This window comes from Labrus mixtus, chromosome 3 (assembly GCF_963584025.1).
Source record: "Labrus mixtus chromosome 3, fLabMix1.1, whole genome shotgun sequence".
Taxonomy (NCBI): Eukaryota; Metazoa; Chordata; class Actinopteri; order Labriformes; family Labridae; genus Labrus; species Labrus mixtus.
The window spans coordinates 3,649,688-3,671,454 of NC_083614.1; the positions used below are offsets into that span (position 1 = coordinate 3,649,688).

At 39.0% G+C, this 21,767-nt stretch overlaps 2 protein-coding genes and 4 long non-coding RNA genes across 10 annotated transcripts in view; 2 read left to right on the forward strand and 4 right to left on the reverse strand.

The window, feature by feature from the left end:
- pip5k1ca (phosphatidylinositol-4-phosphate 5-kinase, type I, gamma a) overlaps positions 1 to 3,164 on the reverse strand; it is a 56,425-nt gene extending 53,261 nt beyond the window's left edge. For all 5 annotated transcript variants that reach the window (XM_061034869.1, XM_061034868.1, XM_061034865.1 and 2 more), the window contains exon 1: positions 2,815 to 3,164. In XM_061034869.1, coding sequence (XP_060890852.1) covers positions 2,815 to 2,947 — 133 coding nt within the window. In that variant the 5' untranslated portion in view covers positions 2,948 to 3,164. The remainder of the gene's footprint in view (positions 1 to 2,814) is intronic.
- gpx4a (glutathione peroxidase 4a) overlaps positions 1 to 21,767 on the reverse strand; it is a 101,063-nt gene that overhangs the window by 13,292 nt on the left and 66,004 nt on the right. The window lies entirely within an intron of this gene.
- LOC132972059 (uncharacterized) overlaps positions 9,988 to 21,767 on the forward strand; it is a 71,487-nt gene continuing 59,707 nt past the window's right edge. The window contains exon 1 of the long non-coding RNA XR_009672849.1: positions 9,988 to 10,077. This is a non-coding gene — a long non-coding RNA (uncharacterized LOC132972059). The remainder of the gene's footprint in view (positions 10,078 to 21,767) is intronic.
- Positions 12,757 to 13,173, forward strand: LOC132972095 (uncharacterized). The gene is made up of 2 exons (XR_009672862.1): positions 12,757 to 12,854; positions 13,024 to 13,173. It is a non-coding gene; the product is annotated as an uncharacterized LOC132972095 (long non-coding RNA).
- Positions 13,613 to 13,953, reverse strand: LOC132972096 (uncharacterized). The gene is made up of 2 exons (XR_009672863.1): positions 13,897 to 13,953; positions 13,613 to 13,757 (listed from the first exon to the last, which is right to left on the reverse strand). It is a non-coding gene; the product is annotated as an uncharacterized LOC132972096 (long non-coding RNA).
- Positions 13,971 to 16,432, reverse strand: LOC132972097 (uncharacterized). Its single transcript, XR_009672864.1, has 4 exons — positions 16,360 to 16,432; positions 16,086 to 16,186; positions 14,122 to 14,168; positions 13,971 to 14,040 (listed from the first exon to the last, which is right to left on the reverse strand). It is a non-coding gene; the product is annotated as an uncharacterized LOC132972097 (long non-coding RNA).

Below are 21,767 nucleotides of genomic sequence, written 5' to 3' on the forward strand. Positions count from 1 at the left end.
TAAAAACATTCAAGGAAACCAGCTCCTGAAGATTTAAAGTATCTTGCAACTGATTCCAAGAAGAGGGAGCAGCATACTTGAACACCCTTTTTTTGGTACCAACAACTTGGTATGAGAGAACTTTTGACGGTGGAAACACCAATAAATGAGTGAACTAACACCTGGATTGTTGTTGGGGACGGCCTGCTGCTATAGACCCCCCCCCCCACCTCTGTTTGTCCCTATCCTTCTTCCTGACTCTTATCCCATCTCCCCCCCATCCCATTTTCTCCTGTAACATAACAACGAGTAAAGTGTTCACCTGCTCTTCTGTAACGCATCTTGAGACAACATCTGTCATGAATTGGTGCTACATGTGAAGTTTGATAAAACGCTGGTGTTCGAGCGTATCAGGGCAGTGCTGCATGGATGACGCCCATACGCCTTCTCTCAGTAATATTTCAAACCGACTCGACCTGCAGCCGATGAAAGATGAATGAAGCTGAGGTGAAACGGGGTAACGAGGCTCCAGATGTTGGCAGGTTAAAAAAAGAAACTTAAACGTTTAGCGGCGTCCTCAGCCCTTTAACCAAGCGAGTGTTTCACACTGCAGGTCACATCAGGGTCCTCTGGTGCTGCGATGGTCGTAACATTTAGCTGATCCCACCCTGTGTCTTTTCCTCTTCAAACACGTGACCGCCTACTTCCTGTTCACCTGAATACATTCAGCAGGGAGGAGGCATCTGATTAACGCTCTGCACTGCTCCCTCCCCTCCTCCACTGAGCTCTGTGTTTTCCATCGCATGTGAGGGTGCGCCGCCTGAGCAGGCACCCACTTGTGAAATCACCCCGGGTGCAGCATGACACACGTGCCAGTGAGCATGCTAGAAAAAGGAAAAATCTGCAGCCAAAGGCACGCCGCGTCCATCCTCGCCCTGTGTCACAGCTCCTGCTCGTCGAGTAACACTCATCACACAGACTCACACAGATTCGTCAGCCGGTTCTGTGTGGCGGTACACAAGGCTCGTCAAAGTCAGCACTCTCTTTTTGTAACCAGGGGACAGCGAGAATCTCCAAACGGTGATGTACAGTGAGCACGTGCAGTGAATGCAGCATGGCTGACAGAAGCCCGACATCTCATTACAGACACCAGAACATGTTTTCACAAACATCAACATGTGATGTTAGCTGCTGCATGCATCATGTGACCTCTCAATCATCTCCACACAGCCCTGTGTGTCAGCGTACATGCAGGACTGCTCGACTCGGATCATAGATTCTGTTTATTCATGAAGCCGGTCTCAATAAAGCACAATATTATTATTGATCAAGCTTTGCACCTCACCCTATATTCATTGCAGTGACTGAACACACATACTGTCCATCATCAAGTGCAACCACGTCCACCGCTCATGCTGTAGGTCAGGGGTTTCCTAAACCACACACACTTAGACATAATCAAACAGCCCTGAGAGACAGATCAGATACTCTCCAGTCGAGTGACCATCTCGTCTTCTTTATAAATCTTTTCTACACATGTTTGATAACTGAGTGATCGACACAATAAATATGTAAATACTAATCAGCAACCTCCAGTGTTGAAAAATGATGCTGAAGTGTAAAATCCTGCAGTTCCTGGAGTGTCCACTAGAGGCTGGCTGCAGAAGCACAGGAAGTCACATACACACCCATTCTAAAAAGTCTGTTTTTACAGCAGAGATTAACATGTTTACAGTCTGGTTCAAAAAACAAATAGGTGTGATTATCTCATGTCTCGATCGACACAAACTGTACGGGGGGTGAATGTTTTGATGACTCATCAGTTTTGATTTGATGAAGGATAAGAGTTATTCACAATAAGGCGTGTAGCTGACCTGATTGACAGGTGGGCGTGGTGTAACGGTTTGTCAGGAGGTTTAAAACCCGCCTCAGCTCCAGCTCTCAGCCTGTCATTAGGTTGACTGAAAGTTAGACTGAGACAGCATTTCCAGCATGGAGACCGCCATCGATGGGACTCCAGCGCCCCCTGCAGGAACAGACGGGTGACCTCACCTGTCCTTTAATATTTACAGTCTGTGTTATAGATTTCTATCTCTACTGATCGAACATAGATCTAAGAAAGATATCGGCTGATATATGGGTAACAGATTTTTTTATTTATATATTTTATTTTTTGAAAGTGTTCAGATGTTAAAGTGTTTGAATTCGATGAACACGTGTGATGCAAATGTTGCCAAGTGCACGAGTAATCAGGTTTAATAATCGTGATCTCAGATCTGTTTCTGCCATAATGGAGCAGCTTTAATATTCTTATTCCTGCACCCTCAGGGGTTATGAGCATTTTCTCCTTGTAGGTCACATTTTTATTTGCATCTCTGCAGGGGCTTCTTTACATCTTTGTTGGGGTTAATACATAAATGAGGGTGTAACAAATGTTTCTTGTCATGTGTGTTTTGTAAGCTGCTACTGGATGCTTTGTATTTCACTCAGGATCAATAAAATATCTATATGATATCTATACATGACATTTATTGGTTTGTTGTTGTTGTTGTTGTTGTTGTTGTTGACTTGTCACGACTGCCTCTAAATGAATGCAGCCTATAAAACATCATGACCCGGTTCTGCTCACCTGCAGACTGCAGGTAACCTCACCTGTCTCTATATGCTGCTAGGTTAGCTGCTAGCCTTTAGCTCACTGATTCCGTGCTAGCAGAGATGAGTCGGGACTTTCTGGCCAGGGGAGAAAGGATCAGAGACTTGGAAGGATGTCAATGAATGTGAAGGTGAGCCAGTTAAACAAACACACAGGGTGTGGTTTGGTAGAGGAGACATTACCCATGTCTGCGGCGTCCATCCCGTAGCTGACTCCGACGACCGTGTCCCCATCATCGGATGCTGCGGCCACAGATAGCGGGCTCCAGTCCCTGGCCTCCGACAGCCCGACCGCTCCCTCGGCTGCTGCTTCCATTCAGCCTCCCGGAGGAAAAAAAACAGGCAAGACCCACAGTGAAGGCGCAAGCCCCGAGTGAGAAAGGAGGGATGTGATGGCGTCGATGAAATCAAACGGAAGAATATGTGATAGATATCCGTAAAGGTCCCTTCATCTGTGCGATGTGTCCTCACGACGGCGGCGCACAGTCCGCCCCGCTCAGGTCGACTGCTGCTGCTGCTTCTTCTGTGCCGCTGCTGCTGCCGCCTGCTTTTTATGCCGGAAAGTGTGGCTCCCTCTGCAGGACGCGGAGGGAACTGCAGGCTGTGAATCACATAACATGCAGAGGTCAACTTCAATTGATGCTGTCTGAGTGGAACATGAAATGGACTCGGACTCAGTCTGGTGAGTCAACACCACTTTTCTTTTAATGTTTTACTTAATTTGTGCTTTAAAAACGTGAACATTTATAAACAGAAAGAACTTTTAAGGCAAGGCAAGGCAAGTTTATTTATAAAGCACATTTCAACAACAAGGCAATTCAAAGTGCTTCACACAAGACATCAAAAAGCATCATGACAGAGGAAAGAAAAGAAACATTAAAATAGAACATTTAAAAATCACTGAAATTATTAAATCTGAAAATATGTTCAAATAAATACAGTGCAGAGTTCAAATTTCAAATCTTATTAAAGCTGTTTAATGAAAGGCAGCTATAAACAGGTGAGTCTTCAACCTGGATTTAAAAGAGCTGAAAGTTTCAGCAGACCTGCAGTTTTCTGGGAGTTTGTTCCAGATATAAGGAGCATAGAAACTGAACGCTGCTTCTCCATGTTTGGTTCTGACTCTGGGGACAGAGAGCAGACCTGTCCCAGACGACCTGAGCAGTCTGGATGGTTCGTAATCAATCAGGAGGTCACTAATGTATTTTTTAAGCCAGAGAGTGGGTTCGATCAAAGATAAATGAAGTGGTCTTCACTCACATTATTTTTAATGGGGCCAATGCTCTGCAGGGGTCCCTAACTTGCAGGAAGAATCTTTCCTTAGGGTCCCCATTGGAGCTAGATCTCTATCATTCTCTCTCTCTCTTTTAGCTGTGGCTCAGTGGTGGGTCAGGGGTTAGATCCCCAGCTCCTGCTGCCACATGTCCGATGTGTCCTTGGGCAATACCATAGACTGTAAATAAGGTCACATATTCTGTAAAATCCACATCACCATCACACTCTCTCAGGAGGGAGAAAACTTTATTGACACACATCACTTGACATATGCGCACTTCATATGAGCGCATGTCATTGGCTGCTGTCACTTGTCATTAACACCACATAGAACAACCTTCATATAATTGAGAGCATACATATTTCCCTTTATGTCAACAAACCACCACTTGATCTCACATTGTTATAATAAACAACAACAAAAATAAACATGGTTAATTTCCAAACAGCTTAAACTTTGTAGCTGGTTTGGTCATTATAGAGTAGAATAGAATAGAATTACTTTACTGATCCCAAACTGGGAAATTGTGGCGTTACAGCAGCAGGTTATCCAAACACACAATATTAGCAAGTAAACACAATATAATATTAAATACAAAGTAAATAAGCACTAAAAATATCAAAACTAAGGCAGAAATTTTAAAAGGGCTTTTGGGTATTCTGCACCCTCAGCCTGGAATCTGTTGCAGAATGACTTAAAGCTCAAGGAGCTGGTGTCCTTAAATGTTTTTAAATCTAAAATGGAAGACATGGAAGCAGATTCTACAGGATGTTGATGTTTTAGCTCGACTGTTTGAACAACTGACTCCCAGATATAGGTTCTATTTTAATCCAAAATGTAGTGTTTTGTAAATTGTACTTTGTCTCTCTTTGTATGTCCATCTGTAACTTTGTGTTTTTGCTGCTGCCTGTCTTGGCCAGGTCTCCCTTGAAAAAGAGGTTTTTAATCTCAATGGGACCAACCTGGTTAAATAAAGGTTAAATAAAAAATAAAAAAATACATCTGCTACCATCTGTTCTGTTGGGCAATAGTCCAAACGTATTTTTCCATCATTAACAGTGGACCTTACAAAATGATACTTTATGTTTACATCTCTGTCTGTTATAACAGGGTTCTTAGTCAATGCTATTGTTATCCTCATAAACCTTAGGAAGTACATACTGGTCTCCATCAAGTCCCTCTAATAGTTGTTTTTATCTCTGCTTTGTAAGGTGACCTTGAGAGTTTTGAGTTTTGGCGCCTTTCAATAAAATGTATTATTATTATTATAAGATACAAACATTCTTGTGTAGTTGCAGCTAACGCCATATACTCTGCCTCACAGTAGGTTGCTTTTTAGTTTTCCATGAAATCATAGGACCCTTTCCGTACAGACACAGTAACCTGTTGTACTATCAGCTGCCCAGTCTGCATCACTGAAGGCTTGTAGTCCAAGTTTCTCATTTTCACATTGTCTGTAACACAGCTCTTTCTCACTTGTGCTTTTCAAGTATCTTAGCACATGTTTTACAGTAGTCCATTGTTCTTCTGTTGGTTGTAAGTAGTATTAGTAATCATTTATTTATTTTATTAAAAACAAAAACATTTTGACTGAAAAGGTGTAGGCTGAAGCTTTATCTATCTAACATATCAGAACAAAATTTGTTCCAAGAATTTCTTTCAAAACAAAACAAATGAAACAAACAAAAAACAAAACAGAAGTCACACTCACAAAAAATAATCAAACCGACCTTTTATATTTGTTAAACACCATTTTTTTAAACAAAAATTTAAATCTGGAAAGTGAACTCCACATTCTTAATTCCAAATGCCTTCTGTAAAATGTTGAGACAGTTTACTTACAACAAAACTCAAATCTGGTCTGGTACATGTAGTCAGATAAATAAGGCTCCCTACAGCCTCTCTGTGACATCACTCATCATTTCTGCATCTTCAGTGTATCTGAAGTTTTTGTTCACAAGGTGTCTCTCTTTACAGTCTTTGCATGTCAAACCTCTCAGGTATCTTTTTCACATATTTCTTCTGTATTATTTTCACACGTTTGTCACTCTGTTCAAAATCAATACAAAGAAAATGTTTCAGTTTACCCAAGTCCATCTTCGATCTAGCTGTGAACATGTCCTTCACATCTGTAAGAACATTTTCATCACTTGCAGCTATGATTCAATCATCCACCCATATTAAAGTGATGACCTTCTCATTGTCAGTTTCTTTTGTGTAAACACAATGATCAGCAGGTGTGACGGGACATAGGACGCCCTCCTCAGTGTTGTGAGGTGTTGTTGCCCTCTGGTGTCGATTAAGAATACCTCAGCCTCTCCTCTGCGCTCTGCTGCTCCTTCACACTTTGTGCTTCTCGGCCTGGAAACTGTCTTCAAACGTTTTGGACTTTGTTAAATCTTTTTTTATTATTTTTTTCTTTTCATTAGGTGATGCAGAACAATATAAGACGAGTGAGGGACATGACAAGAGCAATAGTATGTAGGAGACAGGGGAGACACGACGATACAACGCACAGCATAGACTGAGACAAAACAGGCAAGCAGGGACTAATAATAACGTTTAGCAACTTTGTATGTTGAGAGTGTTGAAGGGCCCTGCTTGTGTGTGTGTGTGTGTGTGTGTAATTCAAGTGTATGCTTGTATCTTTTTTTTCCTTCCCTTCCCCTTTCTTTGTTATATCTCTGATGATATGCGGAGTTGCACCTGTATCAACCATCAGACCTTTCATCTTGACACCACGCCCTCGTTTGATCCCTGTGTCTCCATCTTTGATCTGTAATGCACATTCCTTGTGGTTTTCCTCCTCTGAAACTTTTTGCTCGTTGTCCCGCTGCTGTTTCCGTCGCACGTTGCGTCCCGATGTGTGGATGTGTTGCAATGACTACACCACTGTTTGCGCTGACACGTTCTTGCTTTGTGTCCTTTTTGACCACATCTGAAGCGTGTGTTTTGAGATGTCATGTCTGTCTTGATTCCCTGAGCTCAATTAGGAGCAACAAGAAACACCTGTGCTGGCTGCAGCAATCAGCCACAGGTGAATGTGATCCCCAAATCAGGTCTCCCATAAAGGGAAGGAGAGTTCGTTGTTCAGTTTGCTCTCCAAAGGACAAGACCTGTTCCACCTTTCTTTGCCGAGTGCGTCCACATGTTACTTATTGCTAAAGTAAATTAGTTTAGTGATTATGTTTGTTAATGATGCATATAGGCAGACTTGATTCATTGTTTAACTGATACATCCTGTTTACTGAGCATGTTTAGAATTATTGAACATTATTTTGTTAACAAAGCAAATCTATAATTGTTATATTTTGTCTCCGAAACAGGAAAAACCACTTGACAAAGTAAGGAAAAAACCTGTGCTAATAAAAACCTTAAAGTGGAATCATTCTCGCTGCCTTCATTCCCATGAACTCACCTTCTGAATGTCAATGAGCTTCAGCCCTCAACATTTAGGTTACACCTAAAACAGTCTGCATCATCTGTTCCCCGGTCCCTTGAACGTGTTGAAGCGGGTCTCGTCTTGGCTCTATTGGCGCCTTCATGAAGTTGTCTACAGATGTTGCGCTCATCTTTTCAGTGTCCTCGTAGCTCCGTAGTTAAGTTTTGAATTCAGCAAATGTAACTGTCTTCTCACTTTGTGTGATATGAATGGTAAACGGCTTAAATGATTCTGGTAGCCCTTTCAATATCATCGCCACTAACAGTCCGTCGCTGAGTGTCTCCTCTGCCCGTGTGGCGTACTCGGTCACACTTTCACTTCTTGACTTTTGGAGCGCAGTCATCTCAGTGTACAGGCTGATTACACGCGGTCTTCCTTTACCGTCTCTCAGTATCTTAAGTGCTTTCCGCCCATTGTCAGCAGCTTCTCGCATTATCAATGACAAACTTTAATCATCCAAAAATTGTATCAACTCTGCATATGCTTCAGCATTTGCCTCTACGTCATCTACCGGCTCCCTGTCGTCATCAGTAGGTTCATTTTAAGATAGTGTCTTTTAATCTTTGCAGCTGAAGATGGCCCAAGAATTTAATCTCCCATAGTTCATAATTCTTTTCATCTCCGTCCAAAAAAAACTAGCCGTGACCAACTGCCACTCGGCTCTGCGCCTCGTCTACTCATGGTGCTAGCATAGCATGCTAAAGCTTTAAGAAAAACTTTATTGACACACATCACTTAACATACATGCGCACTTCAACTATGAATATAAGCGCATGTCTTTGGCTGCTGTCACCTGTCATTAACACCACATAACAACCTTCTTACAATTGAGAGCATACATATTTCCCTTTATGTCAACAAACCCCCCAATCATGAGGATAGTCCATCCTCTCCGCCTTTTACCTGCTCCACTTTTCAGAAAATGTGTGCTCAAACAGGCCGTTTGGAGATTTTCCCTTCATGACATCACAAAGGGCAGTTTGTGACGGCAGATCAGAAGCACGGGTATACAACGTGGACATGAAGTATAATCCATTCCTGCCTCCATTATGGAGAAACCCGGAGTGTTCTGTCTGTATCTGACTAAAATAATTTAAAATAAGCCACTGTCATGTTCTCTGATGTGCAGAGGCAGACTTTACCACACAACCCTTTTCTTTTTATCTGAGTCCATTCGTCTTGTAAACTAAACACGCTTAATAATCACTTAAAGCCATGGATGTGTTGTTTTACGACGTTATGTACAAGAGGTACCTGTTCTTAAGAACAATGTCATGTCACTCTGCTGTTTATCTCCTTACACTGGCTCCCAGTTACTGCTCACATCAAATTTAAAACTCTGCTGCTCGCTTACAAAACAGTGACAAAAACGGCTCCTCCTTACTTTAACTCTCTGATCCAGGTCTACACTCCCTCCCCCCCACAACAGGGTCCTAAGTCTCTGACTAGACTCTTCTCCTCTGTCGCCCCCCGGTGGTGGAATGAACTTCCAAACTCCATTTGATCTGCAGAGTCCCTCTGCACCTTTAAGAAAAAGCTAAAGACCCAGCTCTTTATGAATACCTACTAACTTAATGATGATGGTCTCCATATTATTGATGATGATGATGGTAATGACGATGGTTTTTGTTTGATAACGATGACTTATAAGATGGTTTCTATACTGATTAGAGCTCTCAAGAACTGCCCTCAATGTTGTGCTTTGCCTCTGGTCACTTCCTGTCAGCACCTGTGTGTCCAATCAGACTCAAAGCTGATCGTTTGCTCTTACTGACATTGTTCCTTTTTTTCTAGATCCTTGCTTGTGTTGTTCTTACTCTCTGATGTACGTCGCTTTGGATAAAAGCGTCTGCTGAGTGAATTGTAGAATTTTTTAAAACAATCTGGAGCAACTGAACCAAGTGTGCCCTTAAAGGTACAGACATAGAAACAGCCTGCTCTGAGCAGGGCTGAAATAGAGGGGTTTATAGCAGTGGCGTTGCCAGAAATGAACCTGCACCAGGGCCTGAATAAAAGTGGACGGGCCACACAATTAAATTCATAAATAGCATTTAGCGTTACAGTATACAGCGCGGAAGTGTTCTGCTATGCATTGACCTACTGTGCTATCATTGATTTGCTTTCTGTGTGAGTGTGACGTTATAGTTGAGTTTGCTGTGTGTTAAAAGTGCACTGCAATATTACTGATACATTAATGTACAGAACGGTGGCACAGCCACCTCGTAGACATATTCATTCATTAGTTAGGGGCATGCATTGAGCAGGTAGCTCAGCAGTCACCGGTGACATTAAGGCTCTCAGTCTTGATTTTATCCGATTTGTAGTTGAGAAAAGTCGCTCCACTGTATATGATGTCATTGGCAGGCTTATAATAACCCTTAGCAGTGTGCTGACATTGGCTGACTTACCAAAATGATACTCCCTGCCCCTTAAGTTTTTAAATTCCAACAGTATGAAATGCAATTCTGAATATTACATATACAGTATATTACAACAGGCAGAGATGAAGAGATAAGGAATGCAAACAACATATTAAGTCGTTTTAATAACAACAAATTTATTAACAAAAAAGCAACTTGATTGGCTGGGCCTAGGCAAGAAGTGGGCGGGCCTAGCCCATAGATATGCGGCTGGTTTATAGGCATGATCAAATACATGATCAGAGTGGATTTATAACAAGAAATTTATTGAAACTGGTTGAAGAGGAGGAGGATATGTGACCTTTAAAGTCTGAGGATATAGTAAGGTCCTTTATCATTTCATTGAATACATTTCTTACTGATTGATCCTTTAAACAGTGTTTTTTCCCGTCCTGTCTGTGCAGTTGAAAAAGAAAGTCAGACTGCATGTAAAACGTATGAGCACATTCCTGCAGACTGTTTTTGAACAGGCTACTCTAAAATAAGGTAAAGGTAACTTTATTTGTAGCCGTAGGTAGATGTGTTTTGCAGAGTGAGTCGGCCATTTTTGTGGGGGTACACAAAGATGTTTGTACAGGTCGTTGTGATCTGATAAACATTGCTAAGTACTCAAAGGTTTGAAAATGACCAAAAGAGCATGAAAAAATGGAAGGAAGATACTAGTGATCCCACCCCCTCTTTAGTTCAGTCTGTTTAAAAATAAAAAAGTTCAAATTAGGAGGAGAAGCCTCTAACAAGGAGGCAGACGCAGGTGAAGAAAGACAGGCTTCATTTCAGAATCAAAAGCTCAGATGATGTTCATCAAGAAAAGGTAACACTTTATAATAACCATCTATAAAGGGTAAATAAGGGTAAATAGATAGTTAATTAACCATGCGTTAATAGTTATTTACTGTTAACAAACAATGAAATGATAGTTAATAATGATTTTTAATGCTATAATTTATTTATATTTATATTAACAGTTTATTGATGCACACATTATAACATTTCATACACTTTATAAAGTTTGTTAATGAAGACCAAATGATTTATAAACCTTTAAGAGATGGTTTATAAAACATCTAGAAACATTACAGAGATACATGGACCAGATACTTGTTCATGCTTTGTAAATATTTTATAAAGCGTCTATTAACATTATTTGGATGGTTATTATAAAGTTTGAACTGAAGATTATAATCCCTTACTGATACTTTGTAAAGCATCTATAAATATGTTTTAGATAGATAATTAATATTTTATCAATGATTAATAATTGGTTTATAAACCCATCTACAATCATTATCCACGCCATTTTTGTGCACCCCATTAAATGTTTCATAGATGAACTATAGAAGATAAATTGTTTGCACACCAATAACAGTATTGAAAACACTATATTTTCCAAACCTTTAAGTTAATGTTGACTAGAAGGAAGACTCAGGGGGAATCGCACCGAGGACAAGCTAAGAGATCACCTGATTGTGATAGAGTGGAACAAATGGCTGGGTAAAAAACAATATAATGTTTCTTTAGGACGCCTGCTTGATGACATGATAAGTGTAGCCCACGTGTAACTATGACACTTTAATTTTTAAAACATTCCTTTATTTTAAAATGAACATATATGTAGTGGAGGTGTAACTCAAGATATAAAGTTATTGAAAGATATGTAGCCAAAACCCCCTTGTATTCATATGTCATGTGTTATCATTTCTACATACCTCACTGAAATCACAGTGAGGTATGTAGTTCATGTAATTCATGATAGCAAAGATAAAACCTATATCTCTTAAGATACTTTTCAGAATATAGAAGACCACCAGTCACTATGGCTCCAAACATCAGCATATAGCTCTTTATAGATGCTCATACTGATTTATATATTTTCATATGCAGCTCATGCATGTCTCAGTATTTTGCTGTCTTTATTTTTTTGAGTGTATTTTGTCGTAGCTGTCCTGACCTTGTCTGTTTGGTTTTTTGTCATGTATATGTCACCAGTTTGTCACGCTATTGCACCTAATAATAATAATAATAAAAAAAATACTTACCTGTGCTTCCGAGTGACTCCCAGTGTTTGCCTAGTGGCTCCTTGTTTCCCTTTTCGGATTTTGAACTTTTTTTTGTTGTCTTTTTGTTTAATTAAATATTTTACTTCCATATCTGCAATTGGGTCCAGTTACTTGTTTTCCACTTCCTGACAGTTTCTTGCCCATGTGTGCAAGGCTTAGTCCTGCCTTCTTGCTGTTCTGCCTTCATGGGCAAACTTTTAAGATGTGCAAGGACCTTTTTATTCCATTTGAACTACTGTAGCTTTTTCCTTTTGAAAATTCAGCCTATATCCACAAAACACAGGACCATGCTTCAGATGAAAATGTTTCCCCGTAGTGAGTTAATATTGTGACACTGTCACAGACATGCGATGGACTTTTTTTTAAATTTCAGAATGGTCGTTGTTGTCTTACATTATGACTTGTGACATTTTGATGTAAATCTGACTTTCTATCTCAATTACTTTTCTTATCACACTATTCTGACTTTAGCCTTTCTCATTTGGCCAACATGACTTATTATCTCGTAATTTGAACTTTCTTTAGGCCAACCATGTTATGTTTTCCCATTGTCTATTTCCTATTGTGTCCTAGTTTCAATCTACTGCTTACATGCACTTTCCTAATATCATGTTCCAAACATTAAGCTGGATCCTCTCCTTAAATCACATTTCTTCATTATTTTGCACATTTTAATGCGATTGGTCTGTAATGTCCTGGACTTGTACAATCTTTTTCTTGTAAATTAGAGCTAGGGGATATTTGTTACAGAAGTTTATTTGTTTTGAACACAAATAACATCTTTGTGTGTGTTGGAAAGAAACCAGGATTAATACACGAGTAATCATTTCTTTGACTTTGTTGTTAAAAAGAGTTCCTGAAGATGGAAAATACTTTTTTTTTTGCAGCAAATATTCTCAACCTGTCATTAAAAACACTTTGTTTTGAAAAGTTTTCAGGTCTCAGTTTGATTTGAAACAGTTTGTGAAACATTATCCTGGAGAAATGTCAACTTTCATCAAGTCAAAGATCATTTGTATAACACCCTGGTAATTAAAGTGCAGGGATTTCTCATTATATGGAGAACATTTTTACAATAGCTCAAATGAATTGTCATTATTCAAAATGTTGTATTGAAGGAGCAGTGCTGAAAGACAAAATAAATGTCTGGTGTGACGAGCCCTCCACACCGTGCTGCTGGTTTGTTTTCTGTTACAGGTTCAGGTCAAGGCGGGGTCGTAATCAGGGGATGAGCTGCACCTTGGCCCGGTGTAGTCCTCATATAATCCTCTTCTCAGGACAGACGCTCTCTCTCTCACCTTGTTCTCACATTTGATCATTGTAAATAAATGTGGTGTTATTTTGGTAGAGCTCGTCTTCGACTCCTGTTTTTGTTGCAGCCTCAGAGCCGGGTTGTAACAATGGAAAGAGTTTCTTCTTTCTTCCATGTTTTGATATCGTTTGACACAATACAGACACAATTACTCTCCACTGTGGATCTTTCTCCAAAAGAAAATATAAATGTCTTTCAACAGATATTTTGTCAAATATGTACTTGAAATTGGAAATTTGATCAAATCCTCTGTTGAGTAAGATCAATTTCAGGATTGAATCATATTGGGTATGATAACAGCAGCAAAACATCAACTTAAAATTATATAATTCAGAGTCAGGATATTCAACATTTTTGAGAAAACCTGTTTTTTTCCTTAATAAGGATTATTATTAATAAGGACATATTATTAAGGATATATAAATGACCCCTACATCAAAATAAAGAGAAAATACCAACAGTTGACAGAAGAGATTATTCATGGATCTATATTTATTCAGATTTGATTTGCAAACTCTGTTTTTGCAGCTGATTCTAAATGTTGTGCCGACCTCTTGTTGTCTCCAAACTCGTCCGTCTCCTCTTTAAATGGACTCCTCTGTTTGCTTTGAGGTCTCAGCTGAAACAAACAAACAATAAAATGGTTTAGTGGACATACATCACAAATCAAATGAAGTTCATCTAATGTCAGAGAAATGTTCCTCAAAGTGAGCCATGTTTTCTTATGAATATATTCAGAGCTGTTTTCATGAAGTTACCATTGACACTTGTCTCTCGTCTTTTCTTCTTCTCTCTCGTTGTCGGCCTGTTCATTCAACCTCATCCTTCTGTGTCCTCTGTGCTGCTTCCTGTCTCCTCTGTTCTGTTGTTCAGGGCTCTTCTTTAGATTTCACCTCCTGTTCCTAAAGAAAATAAACAAACAAAAAAAAGAATCAAAAAGGATCCCATGCTGAAAACAAACATTGTGTAGGAATCAAATTCACCTTTTTTAGATCCCACCTGTCCGCTGAGGGAATGAATCAAAGAGACGCTGGGACATTCAATGAACCAAAAAGTTCATTTTGATGAAACAAAATGTAGCTCACATCACATGACCTGATATTATGTGACATCATTAATCATCACATCACATCAGATCAGATCACATGACGAGACAACACATAACAACACAACACAACACACAAAGACACAACAAGACACAACACTGCACAACAAAACAAGACACAAACAAGACAACACATCACAACACAACACAACGTAACACACAAAGACACAACAAGACACAACACTGCACAACAAAACAAAACACAAACAAGACAACATATCACAACAGATCAGATCACATGACAAGACAACACATCACAACACAACACATCACGACACAAACAAGACAACATATCACAACAGATCAGATCACATGACAAGACAACACATCACAACACAACGTAACACACAAAGACACAACAAGACACAACACTGCACAACAAAACAAAACACAAACAAGACAACACATCACAACACAACGTAACACACAAAGACACAACAAGACACAACAAGACACAACACTGCACAACACAACAAGACAACACATGACATGAATAACACCACATAACACATAAACACAATATAATACAGAAACATAATATCTGAAAAAATCTAACAATAACACAACAAAATACAAGACAACACATAACGTAATATAACACAACATTACATATTTACACATTAACACAACATCATGTGAAAAAAACTAAAATCTGAAAAAATCACAACATCACATTAATATCCCCTGACTATGTTTTCAAGTTTCCAGTTTTCTATTGTTAAGGTCTTAAGAGCCAGAGTTTATCATATTTGGATGAGAGGAGGAGTCGAAGAGGAGCAAGAGGTTACCAACAGAAACGTATCAAAAAGTTATCAGACAGTCTGAGCCCGTTGTTAGTTGATGAGCTGGTGAGGGAGCTTTCTGACTGAATAAGTCGACAACAAACCTGAATCTCAAACAAGAGCTGCAACAATAAATGACAAACACTTAACAAGATTCATGTTCAGTGAGTAAACACAATGTTATGTGCCTACAGCGAGAGCAACCAGAAGTTCATGATAACATGAATAGATGCTGTCACTGTGATATAACTCATTGGTTTGTTGCCTTTTTAAAGCCCGTTGTTACCTGGAGACACAGGTGCATTAGAACCAAATACTAATACAAGAAGAGACCAGATAACCAAACAGTCTGGACAAATAGCTAGTAAACACAATGTTCATGACATTAATGTAGTATGAGACTGAAGTTATCTAAGATGCAAGAGTTCATAAAACAGCAGACTTGCCCCTTACCCACATTCATTTCAAAGGTTAGAGCAGCAGGAGAATGTCAGGTACCAGGAACTAAAAGTAACAGGTTTCTCATCACACAATCCTGATAACCATGCAAGAGCCATTACAATTCAAACAATGTAACAAGCCAGGTACATGTAGATTATGTTTCTATCATACTTCATATTCAGGTTTTTGTTTCATTTCAAGTTATTTCTGATTATTTAAGTTAAGTTTAAGCTTTAAGTTGTATTTAAATTGACACTTTATATTTAGGTTAAAATGTTTCGTCTACCTGCACTGTTGTTAATTTACTGCTCTGTGTGCCTTTGAATTGCCCCCCGGGGACAAATAAAGTTTTTTTGAATTTGAATTTGACCATATTTGGACATGAGGAGGAGGAGCTGGAGAGGAGCAGGAAGTTAGCAAATGTCAAGTTATCAGACCAAAAGTCCTAACTTCTTATCAATTCATTAGCTAACTAAAACAGCTAGTTTCCAGAATGATTTCTACATTAAGTGATAGTAGGTGATAACATCACAAACACATCACAACCATAGACTGTAAAATTGACGTAAACACTGTGATATAACCCTCGCTTTTGTTGCCTTTTGGAAGTGTTTGTTACCTGGAGCCACAGGTGACTTGAGGAGAGGGTGGAGCTGAGGAGGAGCGCTACATGAGAACAACTTTGTGCAGGAGATGTTCAATATAATGCTGGAGGAGGAGCTGGAGAGGAGCAGAGGTTAGAAAATGCTTATTTAGCATGTGGCTAACTCATTAGCTGCCTAAAGAAAGTGATAACAAAACGTTACATCACAACCATAGATTTGTTAAATGAATAGATGATCCCACTGTAATAGAACTCATTATTTTGTTGCCATGTCAAAGCCTTTTGTTACCTGGAGACGGAGGTGACCATGTTTGAATACGACGGTGGAGCTGAAGAGGAGCGAAGCGCTGTCAAAAGACAAGTTGCACGACCAAACAATGTAACAGTGTTAAAACACAGAACAACACATTATACCAGGTACAGTGAGTAAAGACACTGATACCATGAGCACAGTGTTAAAACACAGAACAACACAATATACCAGGTACAGTGAGTAAAGACACTGATACCATGAGCACAGTGTTAAAACACAGAACAACATAATATACCAGGTACAGTGAGTAAAGACACTGATACCATGAGCACAGTGTTAAAACACAGAACAACATAATATACCAGGTACAGTGAGTAAAGACACTGATACCATGAGCACAGTGTTAAAACACAGAACAACATAATATACCAGGTACAGTGAGTAAAGACACTGATACCATGAGCACAGTGTTAAAACACAGAACAACATAATATACCAGGTACAGTGAGTAAAGACACTGATACCATGAGCACAGTGTTCAAATTATTCAATGAAATCCTGGGTCTTTCATTTTCACATTTTTGTGATTTTTGGAGGAGAGGAGGAGCTGGTGAGGAGCAAAAAGTTAGCAGATGTCAGTCGGGACATCTTATTAATTCATAAGCTGCTAAAACAGCTAGTTTTCTTCACATTATAGAAGAGTTATAACATCACAGCACATCACAACCATAGAGCGTTAAAATGGATGTATCCACTATGATGTAAACTTTGGTTTGTTGTCTTTTTAAGCCTTTTGTTACCTGGAGCCACAGGTGAACATGTTTTGAGGAGAGAGAGGAGCTGGGGAGGAGCGCTATATGAGAACCACGACGTATGCTGGAGATGCTTATTATAATGCTGAAATGTATTTTTGAAATTCAACTTTTTCTTCTGTGACCATATTTGGAGGAGAGGGTGGAGCTAAAGAGGAGCGAGATGTTATCAAATGCCAAGTCATCAGACCAAACAGGAAGTGCCCAAAGAGCTAAAGAGAGAAAACTACATCACACATCACAACCTTAGTCTGCAAGAATATCTTATCTGAACTTAACTTATCTAAACTTATCTAAGCTTAACTTATCTAAACTTATCTAAGCTTAACTTATCTGAACTTATCTAAGCTTAACTTATCTGAACTTAACTTATCTAAACTTATCTAAACTTAACTTATCTAAACTTATCTAAGCTTAACTTATCTGAACTTAACTTATCTAAACTTATCTAAGCTTAACTTATCTAAACTTATCTAAGCTTAACTTATCTGAACTTATCTAAGCTTAACTTATCTGAACTTAACTTATCTAAACTTATCTAAGCTTAACTTATCTGAACTTAACTTATCTAAACTTATCTAAGCTTAACTTATCTAAACTTATCTAAGCTTAACTTATCTGAACTTATCTAAGCTTAACTTATCTGAACTTATCTAAGCTTAACTTATCTAAACTTATCTGAACTTAACTTATCTAAACTTATCTAAGCTTAACTTATCTAAACTTATCTAAGCTTAACTTATCTAAACTTATCTAAGCTTAACTTATCTGAACTTAACTTATCTAAACTTATCTAAGCTTAACTTATCTAAACTTATCTAAGCTTAACTTATCTAAACTTATCTAAGCTTAACTTATCTGAACTTATCTAAACTTAACTTATCTTATTCTACCTTATCATATTCTACTCAACACGGGAGCTTATCTCTAGTGAGGACGCTTCCGTGGAGGCTCTCCTTCCGCCCGTGCAACCGGTCTCTTCTGATGACGAGAAGGAGGAGGGAGGAGGAAGAAGAGGAGCAAGAGAAGGACAAAGAGGAGGCAGGGGAGGGGGGAGGAGGGAGAGGAGGGAGAGGAAGGAGGGGAGGAGGGAGGTGAGGAGGGAGAGAAGGAGGGAGTGGAGGAGGGAGTAACAAGAGGAGAGAGAGAAGGAGAAATAGGAGGCAGGGGAGGAGGGAGAGAAGGAGGAAGAGAAGGAGGGAGAGGAGGGAGTGGAGGAAGATGAGGAAGAAGAGGAGGAGCTCACTTGAAGGTCAAGGATCAAGCAGTTAGAGGGACAGGCAGGAGGAGAAACAGAAGGGGACCTGGGTGGAGACGGTTCTGGAGAGCTGGCTGCTGCCGGGACCCTCAGACTGCTCTGATCCGGGGCGTGGACAGTCCAGTGGGAGCACTAAAGACAGAAACAAACCAACATTTCAACATTCAAAGTCTGAAGTTATAAAGAACATTCAATAAGTGTTCCTTAAAGTCATTCAAACAAACACATTTCTACAAGTATTTGCTGTAATTCATATTTGTATTGTTTTGTAGGCAGGCTGTCAGCCTATATGTTTATTGTTGGTGTGATGTGCTTCACCTATCAAAAGATCAAAGTGCACACTCACAAAGATTGATTTTGGATAAAAAAATGAATTCTCTGAACTAAACTTCTTTCACAGTTTCTTCCACAACACAATATTAATAAAAAAAATAGAGGTTTTTAACCAGTAAAAAGATAAGTCAACATAAACAAGACTTTTAGTGAAACTTCAAGTTGTTATGGATCAGTGATTTACTTCAGGGTTTAAAAAAAGATTTCAATCATTCTTGAGATGAAATACAAACCAACTGTTGAGTTCAAAGGAAACAAGTGAATAATTACCTCTGCAGGAGAGGAAGGAGAGCGAGGAGGAGTTACAGGCGGGGACCTCGTGATGAACCTCCTGAAGAGCCGACTGAAAACGGGATCCTCCTCAGGATCACCCTCGGGCTGGACCAGTCCGGGTCCTGGACGAGGGTTTGGCCATCCTGAATCGCTGGTTCGTCTAAAAGACAGAAACAATCCCAAAATGTAAACCTCTGATAAATTGAAGAATATGTTTTCTAAAAAATTAAGTCCTCACATCCTCACACTATAAAGTTATGACCAACAATCAATAATTATTAATTAAATGATTAAAAGTCACATTTCTATGAGTATTTACAGTAGAAAGTGTTTTTTTTAATATCTATATATTGTTGGTTTAATGTGTTATTAAAGTTTACACTCACATAGATTAATTCAGGATCAAACTTAAAGTTCCTGAACTACTTTCACTGTTTCTTTCTCAACACAATATAAACGAAATAGACTATTTGAGTTTGAAAACAGTTAAAATCATTTCGTTTTTATAAAGATCACGACAGAAGCAGCTGCTAACATTATTATGTTTTAATATTTAATTTATTACATGTTTTCATATTTGTTTGTGATAAAAAGTGAATAGTCTTAAAAACCTCTTGTTATCTTATTGAACTTTAAATAGAAACGTGTGATCGTGTCGATCTAGTTTGATTCAAATCATCAATCTTACGTCCTGCATGCTCAAACACTTGTTGAGGAGGAAAAACGTTTTCGATGAACATCTTTTGTGAAGAAATCCTCGAAAATATGAAACTTTTAAACCACTTTGGATATTTTCTGCTGTCTCTGAGTTTGTTTTTGTTCGAATAAATTAATTTTCGTATCTGGTCTATCACCATGGCAACCATGCAGCAGGTTACTATGGAGATTTAAAATGCTGTTTACTTTTTAAATATAGCTAACTTTATTTTTAAAGTGTATTTAAGCTACAATATGTAAATTAAAAATGAGCTAGGCCTTTCCTAGACAAAAATAACAGAAATAAAGTTCATGAATTAAGACCCTAAAGATGAGAAAATAATAAAGGATGAAAATTGAGACAAACGCACATCATGCCAACATCTGGGCCAAAGTTAGCCTACTTTCATTAGTTATTTTATTGTTGTCTATTTTAACTTCCGGGTCTATTTTAACTTTTTTCCTCCGGGCCCTGTAGCCAATCAATGCAACGCGGTCGGCATGAACTCGTCTGCGTTGTTACCAAATGTTGGAGGTGTGCAGCTGGACGCTCAGACCCTCCGCAGACCCTCCTCTCACCGGCCGCGATTGCGCAATATCGCCGTGCCGACCGCAAGAAGCATGAAACCTGATTCAGTGAGTCGTAATGTGCAGCACATGGCTAATTTACATAACGATATTTTCTGTGAAAACACTGTGGGAAGATTCGAAGTCTGGCTAGCAAGCCAGCCTTTCTGTTCAACATGCTGTCAGGCAACACTAAAGTGACAGCTGGTCAACACATGTAATAAGAGAGGGAATATAAACTTAAAGAGGTCATATTATACCCTTTTTGGGGTTCATATATTTAATCTATGTACCTACTTTTGTACATTCACAATAGCTAAAGTCTGAAAAAAGTGTCTGTTTTCATGTACTGCTCCTCCTTGCTCCCTCTACGCTCTGAGTCCGTCAGCTACACTCTGTTGAGCCCCCACTGTTAGACCCCACGTGGGCCAAGTCTGCTCTGAATGGTCTGCCGATCCGCTCTGTCGTTATTGGTCAGTTGCTCAGCACGCGTCTCGGAAACTTCAACATGAGCTGCTGGGCTTGCCACAACGAGCCAATGGGCTTAGATCAGTGATCTCACACTGACAATGACGTCGCACTGACACATTTTTATTGTGGGGGGCTAGAACCGAGCGTTACATGCAGCTAATGCTACAGCTAACAGGAGGACGTAGGAGAAGCCGCGTTTCCGCAGACTTTGAATTTTTGCACATAGATGTGCCTAAACATGCACAGGACACTTGGAAAACACACTAAAGAGCATATAAAACCAGAAAAAGCATAATATGGGACCTTTAATGAAAACCAGCAGGAGCAAAACATCAGGTTCATATATTGATAATGTTACATATTTAATGATAGAAGAGAAAATATTGTCATACTTGATGACTGTATTATGATGCTCTCTCAGACTCTTGCTCTGAGAGCTACTTGCATAGTGACTGTCCTTCACATCACCCCTTAGTAGAACATGGTAAGCCCTGTTCTGCAAATTCATCCCATTTATAAAAAGGGACATAAGGTTGGGAGCATGTGTTCTTCATGTTTCACTGAAGCTTTATCAAAAAGTTAGAACAGAACATAGAACAAGCACTTGTGTTTTTCTTATTGTTTGCACTGCTTCTTTAGTCTGAATGCTAAAATCGGCTGTAAATTCATATTTTAGAGTTGATATTTTAAAAAAATCCCCCGGACCCCCCTAGGAGGTTTGGATCCATCCAAGCACTAGTTGCAACGTTATAATAGTCATTCACATATTGTTTATGAATGGTTTATAAACCATGTATAAAGCAATTGTTAGTTTTATAAACATCAGTTCCAACTTTATAATAACCATCCAGATAATGATTGTAGATGGTTTATAAACCAATTATTAATCATTGATAAAATATGAATTATCTATCTAAAAATAGTTATAGATGCTTTACAAAGTATCAATAAGGGATTATAATCTTCAGTTCCAACTTTATAATAACCATCCAAATAATGTTAATAGACGCTTTATAAAATATTTACAAACCATG